The 10862-nt window shown below is 69.2% G+C and overlaps 2 protein-coding genes across 2 annotated transcripts; one reads left to right on the top strand and one right to left on the bottom strand.

Moving 5' to 3' along the window:
- Positions 1-53: 53 nt before the first annotated feature.
- MNEG_6906 (hypothetical protein) lies at positions 54-2329 on the top strand (the record flags this gene model as incomplete). The annotated part of the gene is made up of 4 exons (XM_014044621.1): positions 54-677; positions 961-1096; positions 1382-1681; positions 1881-2329. The coding sequence occupies 4 exons, from the start codon at positions 54-56 to the stop codon at positions 2327-2329; spliced, it is 1509 nt and encodes a 502-aa protein (XP_013900075.1).
- Positions 2330-2890: 561 nt separating this feature from the next.
- Positions 2891-10582, bottom strand: MNEG_6907 (hypothetical protein; the record flags this gene model as incomplete). The annotated part of the gene is made up of 10 exons (XM_014044622.1): positions 2891-4432; positions 4643-7522; positions 7686-8051; positions 8284-8346; positions 8597-8698; positions 9067-9279; positions 9524-9643; positions 9852-9941; positions 10153-10245; positions 10547-10582. 10 exons carry the CDS (start codon positions 10580-10582, stop codon positions 2891-2893), a joined length of 5505 nt encoding a protein of 1834 aa, XP_013900076.1.
- Positions 10583-10862: the final 280 nt, after the last annotated feature.

Consider the following 10862-nt stretch of genomic DNA (forward strand, 5'->3'; position numbering starts at 1 on the left):
AGGCCGCCGTGGAGCATTCCATAGACCTTGGACTGGATGACCCCGCATTCCTCATGGCCAGTGCCCTGCTCGCCCTTGGCCTGCTGCACGAGAGCCGCGGCCAGATACCTGCCGCGCGCGCCGCACTCGCCGCCGCCCTCCGGGTGTTCCCGGCCTTCATCGCCGCCCGCGCCGCCGCGGCACGTCTGATGGTGGCCGATGCGGCGTCAGACGCTGAGCTGTCAGAGGCGGAGGCGGCGCTGCTGCAGGCTGTGGAAGTCGCAGAGGCGCTCGCGGCGGCGGAGGGCGGGCTGGTCGCTGCCAGCAACAAGGCGTGCGCGCGCGAGGTCGAGGCCGGCGTGGGGGCGCGAGGGGCGCTGGCGATGCTGCTGTGCCAGGCGGGGCGGGGCGCAGAGGCAAAGACTCACCTGAAGGAGCTTGGTTTCTCTTGGCGGCTTGGCAGCCCAGTGCTGTGTTATCCAATAAGCGGCGGCGGCAGCAGCAGCCCAGCAGGCCGCGGAGAGGCCGCAGGCGGCCGCGGGGAAGCTTGCGGGCAGCTGCCGCTCGCGGTGCTGGACGGCGCGCTCCCGTCCCCGCTGCTGCGGCAGCTGCAGCGCGCGTTTGCGCCCGCGGCGCCGTTTTGGTCGGAGCATGGGTATGGCCCAAGGCAGGGCTACTTCAGCTATATGTTCCCACTGGTGGGTGCTTAGTCAGGGCAGTTGGTGGGCACAGGGTGCGTTTTCAGGGGGGGGGAAGGGTCACAACAGGCAACACAACCTGGTCGTGCAGATGTGAGCGATCCTGCTGGGCTGGACACCGCGTGAGCGATCGTGCCTGCTCTCCTTTTGCAAAGCATGCATGCGCTCTTACCAATCACACGTTGTGCAAGGCACCGCATCGCACACATGGCGCAACGAGACCGATGGGTCGAAGCCTGGTGGTCGTGCGAGTGCGTGTGTGCCGCGTACTCTCCCACCGCAGGCGGGTGACCAGGCCGCCGACTCCAGTCTCGGCCAGCTGGCGCGGCACCTGCGCTCGCTGGCGCTGCCGCACTTCCCGGCGGTGGCAGAGGCGCGCTACGCAGAGTGGTGGGCGCACTGCCGACGCCACAACTCGGGTGCGTGCGTGCTCGGGTCTGCTGGGGTAGCCACACTCGCGCTCGGGCGCATGGTTCCGAAGCTTGCGGCTCTTCGGGGCCTCTGCCATTTGCTCTCAGCCTGCACACAAGCTCCAAAGCGCGAGCTTCCTGTTGGCAGGACGAAGCAATGTCAACGACCAATATCTGCAACTGCAACAGCTAGCATTCTGCCCTCCGTGTTGCAATCCTTGCTGCTTCTTTGCTGCCTGGCAGTTGTAGCCAACGCCTGCCACCCTGCTCCACCTTCTCCTTTCTACTGCACAGGCCACCAGCTGCACTTCGACTCTGATGACGAGGGGGTCGGCGGCATACGCAACCCCATCATATCGACCGTCTGCTATCTGTCCTCATCACGCTCGACCGACAGCGGCGGCAGCAGCGGCAGCCGCGGCAGCCGCACCGGCACGACAGACGGCGACGGTAGCAGCAGTGAAGGTGGTGCCTTTGTGGGCGGCCCAACGCTGGTGACCGACCAGCTGCTGGGCGGCCCGCTCGCCACGAGGGGGTGGCTGGCCACGCCTGCCGTGAACAGGGTGACTTTCTTCGACGGCGGCGTCCTGCACGGTGGGTCCGCGCTGCTGACGAGGGTGGGCTCCAGGGCGCCATGCTCGGTGGCTCGAGGACTGGTCAGCGGCATTGTAGACAAGGGGATGAGGCGGGCTGCCCAGCAGCTCCATACTGCTGGCGTATTATGCATGTGGTGCGTACGGCGAGTTGAGGATGCAAGCTTCGACCCGCCGGCGGTTCCACCTTTGTCGATCAGGCGTCGTCCCGGGCCGCGGCGCGAGCTCCGACCCGTTCGCGCGGCGCTGCACACTGATGGTGGCGTTTTGGCGGGAGCTGCGCACCCGCTTGCCCGCGGACGGCCAGCTCGGGGCCGCCATGCCCATGCCGGCGCCACGGCTGCGTGAGCCGTGCGCCGCCACAAGCAAAGGGGGGAAGCGGCCGCGCGAGGACCCGCAGCAGCGTGCGGAGCCGCCGGCAGCAGCGGCAGCGGATGCTGCGGCAGGCGACGAGGCAGCAGAGGCCCAGAAGGCGGGTGAGGCGGCCTGGATCAGCATGCTGGAGCCCTTGCCTGGGGAGGGGGCGTGGCTGGCGCAGGTGGCGCCGACGCCCGTGACGCCGACGCCTGTGGCGGCCGTGTGGGAGCCGGTGGACCCGGGGCGGGCCGGCAGGGCGCCTTCTTATTCGGCCTGCTTCCAGGGGTTCTGACGTGGCAGGACTGCGTGTCAGTGCATCCCGCACCCATCCCCCCCGCCCTGCCTCACCTTAACCCATCGACAAAAGCCAACATCCTCTGTTGCATTGTGTTGCTGTTTGAACGGTCTGCGGCTGAGATATTAAGGACCGTGCATCCATTTCTTGGGTGCATCGGTGAGGTGGGCGTGAGTGCAGATGCCCAAGGGCACAGCGGGTTGCACCCGTGATTACAACAGCGAAGCCCAGCGGCGCCCTTTGCTCCTCCTTCACAATGTGGACACATTGTGCTAGGAGGAGGTTAAACCAACGGCAAGCTGTGAAGCATGTGATGCCGCCAAAATTGCAGGCAGCTAGCGTCAGTGCCTCAAAGGCACGTGGAGTATGCTGTGAACAACCAAATATGACAAATTGGCAAGTTTGCCACGCTGTACTTTTCTGTCACCGTTCCAGCACAAGAACGTGTCAGACCAGCAGTCCGTCAGTCTTGCAGCAACTATGAAGGTCGGTCAAAGTCAGTCAAACGGGCCGCGGGCAGCCCATGCATGAGTAACACAACAATGGGCTGCGCGCCCCCTACGTGCCTCCGCCACCGCCATCCAGCAAGCGCCTGAATTCCCGCAGCTCAGTCAGCAGCGCTGCCCGCTGCTCTCGCCGCCGGCCGTCGCCGCCCCCACCCCCGGCGCCGCCCCGCTCCGCCACGCCGCTGCCAGCGCCGCCAGCAGGTTGCAGTGCGGTAGATCGAGGGCACGGAGCAGCTGCGGGCCCTGCTGATGGTCTGTGGCCCTCGCCGCTCCCACTGCTGCTGCATTGCTGCACGGCACCCGCAGCCGGCCGGCCGCCTGGGCGGGCCAGCTCCGCGGCAGGGGCGGCGCTATGGACTGCGTGGATGGCCCTGAGATCACGCCTTGCCGCGCCCGGGCCCATGCGGCCATCCACGCGCGGTTCCCTTGAAGGCGCCGCGGACAGCGCCGCCAATGCTGGCTGCGACCGTGCCTCAGAGCTCTGCATCGCCGAGCTAGGCCCGTTGGCGGCGCCACACGCGCCCCGCACGTCGCCTGCGCCGGCAGCTGATTGCCCGATCCCGTGTGGCTGGCACGCTGCAAGCCGCTCCTGCAGCAGCTGCAGCCCGCGCGCCAGCCGCCGGCAGTGCCGGTCCACGCGCCGCGCGTCGGCCGCGGCCCCGACGGCGCCGGCGCTGCTGCCGCCGCCGCTGCCGTCGCTGCTGCTGCCGGCGCGCGGCGCGCCGGAGTCCGTCGGTCCCGGCGGCTGCAGGGAGTCGCAGGTTTTGTGCAGCCGCGAGAGCAGCAGCTCGATTTCCTCCCAGTGCCGCACCACCGCCTGAGCTAGGCCGCGCGGCAAGGTCCCGGCGCTGCCACAGCCGCCTGCGCAAGCGGGGTCATCGCCGCCGCCCGGGGCCGCCGCAGCCGCAGCCGCGTGCAGCGCCCCGAGCAGCGAAAGCGCGCGTACGCGCACGGCGCGGCCGCCGGCGCGGAAGTCGCCCGTCAGCTTTTCGGCGGCCGCCACCAGAGCCGCGTGGCGCGTTGCGATGGCGCGCACCTCCGACTGCAGCTGCTGCGCGGCTGTCGCGAGCGCGCCAGCGGCGACGGCGAGGTCTGTGGGTGAGAGGCGCTGGCCGCCTGACGCCATCGCTGGCTGCTGCTGCTGCTGCTGCTGCTGCTGCTGCTGCTGCTGCTGCTGCTGCAGCTGTGAGCCGGAGCTCTCCGTTTGCGCACCACTGCTGACCGTAGACGGCGCTGTCGCCGCGGCCGTGGCGGCTGCTGCCTGCGCCGCCTCAACCGCCGCCGCACGCTCTGCCTCCCGCCGTCCCCGCAGCTCCAGCACCTCTGCCCCCAAAGCCGCCACCTCAGCCCGCAGCCGGCGCCCATCGGCCTCGAGGGCCCGCGCCTCGGCCCGCAGCTGCTCCACAGTTTCCTTGCGGGCCTCAAGCTCAGCCTGCAGCTCCGCCCGCTCCCGCCGCACCACCTCGGCCGCGCGCCGCGCCGCCCCATGCTCGTCCTCCTCGCGCTGACGGCTGGCCTGCAACTGCTGCAGGAGGAGCTGCTCCCCGCGGCACGCGGCCTGCAGGCGCGCCAGCTCGCCCTCTGCCTTGGCGGCCTGCGGAGCGTCAAGAATAAGGGGCCGGTAGGCCAGGTCTGATGCAGGCGTCTTGCTGCAAGTGCCGTGTGCCTGGCTGCAATGGCTGCGAAATGCTACATCAACCTCTCCCTTGTGCAGGCACAACCCCAAAGCCAAGTATAGAACGAAGCTGCTGCACTGGCACCGCCCAGCATCCATCGTGTGCTGATACCGACAAAAATCACCCACCTCTTCAGACTGCTCCTGCATGCGCAGCATGATGGCATGCTGCAGCTCAGTCTGCCGCTGCAGCTCCGCCCACGCGCGCACCGGCCCCGCCGCGCGCGCGCTGTCATCAGCCTCGCCGCCGCCGCCAACGCCCGCGTGCTGGTCGCGCCTCATGGCGCGGATGGCGTCCTCTTGCTGTTGCACCTGCACCTCCAGATGCGCGTACGCTTCCTGCAGAAGCTTCCAGGCGCCTGCCGCGTCACCGGCCGGCCCCGCTGCGGCTTCGGCCAACGCCACCATCGCGCCGGTGCTGCGGCTCTGCTGCTTTTCGGCAAGGGCGCCCTCTGCCCCTCTGCCTCCGCCGCTGCTGCTGCTAACATTGGCGTCTCGAACAACGTCCAGAGGTGTGGGTGGAGCGCCCAGCTGCAGGTCTGTTTGTGTTTGCGTCTGGATGTGCCGGCGCTCCTGGTATGCCTGCAGCTGCAGCCGCAGCTGCCCCGCCTCCTTCGCTTGCAGCCGCCAGCTCGCCGCCGCCGCCTCGGCCTCTGCAGCCCTAGCCATTGCGGCCTGCAACTCACTCCTTGCGGCCTGGGCCGTCACGAGGCTGGCGCGCACCCGCTCCTCAGACTGGCCCAACTCCGCTTTAACCTTGGCCAGCTGCAAATCCGCATCTGCCAGCTGCCTCTCAAGCTGCCGCCGCCGCGCCTCGGCCGCGTCCAGCCCCGCCGCTGCGCGGCTGGGCTCCCCTGACAACCACAGCCTCAGGCGCCCAACCAGCTCCTGGTCTGCGCCTTCCCTGCACGCACAGCCCGGGCTGGCCGCCACCCCGTCAGCTCCCGCCTCCCGCTCGCCCGCGCCGACGCGCTCGGCCGCGCGGCCGAGCGCGTCGGCCACGTCCCCGCGCAGGGCGTCGAGCGCCGCGGCCGCCGCCGCGGCCCTATCCTCGGACTCGTCCAGCTCCTCTTGGACCGCCATCAGCTCCGAGGTCGACTCTGCAATTTGCTGGAGGAGCGCCTCCGCAGCCGCCTCGTGTGCGCCCAGCGCGGCGGCGGCCTCCTGCAGCACGCCCTGCAGCGCGGCGGCAAGGTGGAGAGCGTCCAGCAGCTGCACGTGCTGCTGCTGCTGCTGCTCCTGCGGCTCCTCCTCCTGCTCCTCCTGCTGCTCCTCCTGCTGCTCCTGCTGCTGCTGCTGCTCCTGCTGCTCCTGCTGCGGCTGCTGCTGCTGCTGGCCACCATGCGCTGCCCAGGGCTCCTGGTCTTGGCACCGCTGAGGTGCCACATCCGCACCGCCCCCGCCGGCGCCGCCGTCCCCGGCAGGCAAAGCGCCCGCCACCGTGGCAACTGCCCGCAGCTTTGCCACCTCGACGCGCAGCTGCGCGGAAGCCGCCTGCTGCTGCTGCAGCAGCTGCTCGAGCTGTGCAGACTCCTGCTCCGCCCACTGCAGTTGCTGCGCGGAGCGAGCGGCCGTGGACTGCGCAGCCTGCAGTTCACGCTGCAGGTAAACAGTGCGCGCCTCCAGATCGTCTGCGCGCCGCCGCAGCGCCTCGACCTCACCGCTCAATGCCGAAGATGCTGCCGCAGTTGGCAGTGGCTCCTGTGTCGCGATCGTGGCCACGGGGCTGCCCTTGTGAGCGTGCCCACCACCGAAGCCGCCTTGCTGTTCCCAGAGGCCGGCAGACCCCTGGCTGCTTGGAGGGGCCCCGGCTGCAGCCTCAGCCTGCTGCTCCTCCTGCTGCGGCTGCTGCTGCTGCTGCTGCTGCTCCTGCTGCTGCTGCTGCTGCTGCTGCTGCTGCTGCTGCTGCTGCTGCTCTTGCTGCTGCTGCGGCTGCTGCTGCTGCTGCTGCTGCTGCTGCTGCTGCTGCTGCTGCTGCTGGAGCACCGGCGCACGACGACCCTCATCCCGCCCCGCCGCCAGCGCCGCCGCCGCACGTGCCTCTGCGAGCTGCCGCCTCGCGGCCGCAAGCGCCTGCTGCGCGCCGGCCACCTTGCGCTGCAGCCGCTGCTTCTGCGCCTCAAGGCCCTGCACCTCGCGGCGCCGCGCGTCTGCCTCCCATCGCTCCTGCTGCAGCTGCTGCGCCTGCCGTGTATCAGCCAGCTCCTGCCCCTGCCCGCCAGGCCGCTCCCCAACGCTCGCCCCGCCGCCGGCGGCCGCCGCAGCCGCCGCCGCCTCGGCCGCAGCCGCCCGCTCCAGCGCCGCGGCCGCCGCGAGGCGCTGCTCGGACAGGGCGGACTCCGCGTGCTGCAGAGCGCCCACCAGCGCCTCCCTCTCGTCAGCCTCAGCCTGCAGCTGTTCCTGGAGCTCGGCCACCCACTCCTGCAGCCCCGCCGACGCCCGGCCCTCGTCCGATAACTGCCGCGCCGCGGCCGCGTCGGCGCTTGCAGCCGCCGCGGCCGAGGCCGAGGCAGCCGCCTGCTGGCGCAGCCGCGCGGCCTTCGCCCGTTCGCCTTCCAGCTGCTGGCGCAGGGCGGCCAGCTGCTCGGCGACCTCCGTGTTGACCGCCTCCATCCGCTGGTCCGCCTCCGCTTTTGCCGCGCGCAGCAGCAGCTCGCGCTCACCTGCGGCCCGCAGCTCAGCCTCGCACTCCTCCACGCGCCTGGAGAGCTGCTGCAGCAGGCGCCGCTGCTCCTCCTCTTGCGCCTGTTGCTGGCTGTCCCGCTGCTGCTGCAGCTCCTGCAGGCGCCGCCGCGCCGATGCCGCCTGCTCCTGGGCGGCCGCCAGCCGCTGCTCCTGCTCCTGCAGCCGCAGCTGCTGCGCGGCTGCCTGCTCCTGCGCGGCGGCCAGCTGCTGCTCCTTGGCGCGCAGGCGGTCGCGCAGGCGGTCGCCTTTGGACGTGGCCTGGCGCAGCTGCTGAGCGGCGGCGTCGGCGCGATTGCGAGCCGCCTCGCCGTCAGCCTGGAGTGACTGGGGCATCAGAGGGGCACGGGTTTGCACGGTAGTGGTTATGTGGTGCGATAATCTGCGGCAGTTGTGCTGCAGAATATTCATGCGCTACAGCCGTCAATTATTGTGAGGGGCTTTCCTTGTCAGTATTTGTGCTGCACTACACTAAAATTGCCCCGCGCACCTGGACCCGGGCGCTGAGGTCCTGGCATCGCTCCTCGGCCAGCTGCCGCCGCGCCTCCGCCGCCACCAGCCGCACCTGCAGCGCCGCCTCGGCCGCCGCGGCCGCCACCGCGCCGCCCCCGCCGCCGCCGCCATCCATCCCGAGCTGCCGCTGCTGCTCTGCCGCTGCCGCTGCTGGCACCATCGCGCCTTGCGTCACGTGGTGGTCGTGGATCGGCAGCCCTGACGAGCCGCTCAGGCCGAGCACGGCCGCGGCGGCGTGCGGGTGCTGCTGGCGCAGCGACAGGAGCTGCGACTGCAGCTGCTGAAGCTGGTGGTCTGCGCGGCCCGCGGTGCGTGTCAGCAGGTCGAGCTCGCGCTCAGCCGCCTGGCATAGGAGGTGGGTACGCGGGTTGGGAGGTGTCAGAAATGCGAAATTTATCAAGTAGATTGATTGACCGTGTGGATGCTGCGTCCCTTCGCCTGAATGTTGAGCAACCCCCAGAAATCGGCGCTGCTGCGTTGTGACTGTCGACGCGCCGTGCGTTTGTGCAGCTGCAGCACGCGCTGCGGATGCTGCTTTACCCAAAGCAACTGCCCCCGCGCGCCTGCAGTTGGACCTTGAGCTCCTCCAGGCGCGACTCCTCAACTTCCGCCGCGCGCCGCGCCGCGCCCTCGCGCACCTGTGTGAGGCAACAGCGACCAGGGCGCGTGAGCATGCCATTTGCACCGATTGGGGCGCCCGAGCACGCCTTGAGCTCTGGTCTGGGCGCGTTAGCACGCCCGGCGCTCATCCTCTTTACCAGCAGCCTGGAAATATGTCCCCGGCCGCCGCAACGCGCAGGCTCATGCAGCTGGCACGTGATACCATGGCCCAGCACCGGTGGGCTTCGTCACGTTTGATCAGGGGTAGCGGGCATGCTGCGGCCACACCTGGAGGTCCTGCAGCGCAGCGCGCAGCTGCTCCAGCGCGGCCCCCTCCCTGGCGGCCGCCTCGCCTGTCTCTGCGAGCTTCAGCTCAGCTGCCTGCAGCTCCTGGGGAGGGTCGGAAGTGTGTGTGCGTGTGTTTGTGTGTGTGTGTGTGTGTGTGTGTGTGGGTGTGTGCGTGCGTTTGCATGCGTGCGTGCGTTCGTTCGTGCGTGCGTGCGTACGTGTGTCGCTGTGTGCGTGCGTGCGTGCATATTTGCACACGCGTGCATGCATGAGCGTGACAGAGAGGGTGTGGGTGTGACTGGGTGCGTGAATGTGCGGGTTGCGTTTGCCGTCAACACACCGACAAAGAACACAAAACGGGATGCCGGAATGTTCACGACGGCACGCTCGAGAATTACCGAGCTGCAATACGCAAGGCGGGTGACGCTGCTCCGCTCCTGCGGCCCGCCTCAGCGCCCCGCCCCACCCACCTCGTGCACCGAAGCGAGCTCGCGCAGCACGCGCCCGCACTCGTTCCGCGCGTCCTCGGCCTCCGCCACCGCCTCCTCGGCCCCGCTCCGCGCGCTGCGCAGCCCCTCCCGGGCCTCCTCCAGCTGCCGCGCCGCCGCCGCCGAGCCGGCCGCCTGGGCCTCCAGCCGCTGGCGGCCGTCGGCGATCGACGCCTGCAGCTGCGCCAGTCGGTCCTGCGAGGGTTCAATTGGTTGGCACCAGCCCTTCTCGTTCGCGCTCCCGTCGCACCATTCCGTGATCAGAATTTGCGTGCATCGACATGCATGTCCGATGCGCACAGCACGCTGAGCATGGTGAGCACGGCGCATCCATGCGCAACGCGCGTGGAGTGCCGCTGCCGCCACGGAGGCGGGACGCGCGTTTGAAGCAACCAGCGACACGCGACACGCGTGCGCCATCTCCATGCGCCGCCCGCACCTGCGCGGCCGTGGCCTCGCCCTGCACCACACGCAGCGCGTGCTGCGCCTCGCGCAGCTCGTGGCCGCCCGCCTCCCTCTGCCGTGCCAGGTCGGCCAGCTGCGCGCCGGCTTCCTCAGCCTGCAAAGTTTTGGGAGACAAGATACCTGCTTGGCATTCATAAACCACTAGGTGATCACAATTAACGTTGAAATCCAAGGCACCAAGCTGCAACCATGTTCGCGAAACCGGCATCCCTGCTGCAACCATGTTTGCAGATCGGCATAGGACGCAGCGGTGGCTGCGGCTGAATAGGCGGCACAACAAGACTCGGCGCCCGGCAGCAGACCTGTTGCTGCAGAGCTCCCAGGCGCGCCGCCTCCACGCGGGCCGCCTCGGCGTCGCGCCCCAGCGCCTCTGCCTCGGCCGCGCGGCGCTCCTGTCGCAGTGGAGGACAACGGACCAGGCGCAGTTCAGGCGTTCGCTATGCTTGGGGTCCCCGTCCCTCCATGCCGCAGCAACCCAACCCTGCCAATTTGGCTGGGGGCTGCCCTGGAAAGCTGCCACTGCGTTTCAATCGCTCCAAAAAACCCTGCCTGCAGCCCCATCGTGTTGAACCCTAACCCATATACCCTGAACCCAGCCCCCACCTGCAGCTTCTTGAGGTCGGCCTGCGCCGCCTGCCGCTGCTGCGCCAGCTCCGCCAGCGCCGCCTGCGCCTGCTGCGACTGCGCCTTGAGATCCTGCGGGCGGCAAGAGCGCCGGTTGCTTTTGTCCAGCTTCAGAAATCTGATGCAGGGTATACGCAGAGCAGGAGCGCTCTGGAGCCAACGTGAGCCGATAGGCGGACTGATACTGCCAAGAAAGGAGGTGGCTGCTTGCCTTCCAAAGCTCGGCCTGCTAGCAGCAGGCCTCCTGGCCCTGGCCGCCTGCACAAACACACACACCTGCAGGCGGGCCTGCTCTGCCGCTGCCGCTTCAACCTGCCGCGCCGCCTCGGCCCTTGACGCCTCCGCGTCGCGCCCCGCACTGCTCGCGGCAGACTATTGTAGGCGAGGAGTGGCGGGATGCGCGGCGCATCTGTTGCTGTTGTTGCAAGCCGAAGTGCCGCGACAAGCAGCAAGTCTTCAGACCTGAATCTTTCAGGCCCGACGAACGTTGCTGCAAGGAATCCCCGTTCCCACCCATGTTTCAGGCTCAACCCTTTTCCTAGTCGACCAGGAATCCACACGCACAAACAAGCATACTCCACCTACACCACCCTCAGCTAAAAGTGCCACCCCGCCCCACCCCACTCCACACGACACCACACCTCCCTACACCACACCACCCCGCCCTGCCCTCGCCCACGCACACACCC

Source organism: Monoraphidium neglectum (genome assembly GCF_000611645.1).
Source record: "Monoraphidium neglectum strain SAG 48.87 unplaced genomic scaffold scaffold01172, whole genome shotgun sequence".
NCBI classification, from domain to species: domain Eukaryota; kingdom Viridiplantae; phylum Chlorophyta; class Chlorophyceae; order Sphaeropleales; family Selenastraceae; genus Monoraphidium; species Monoraphidium neglectum.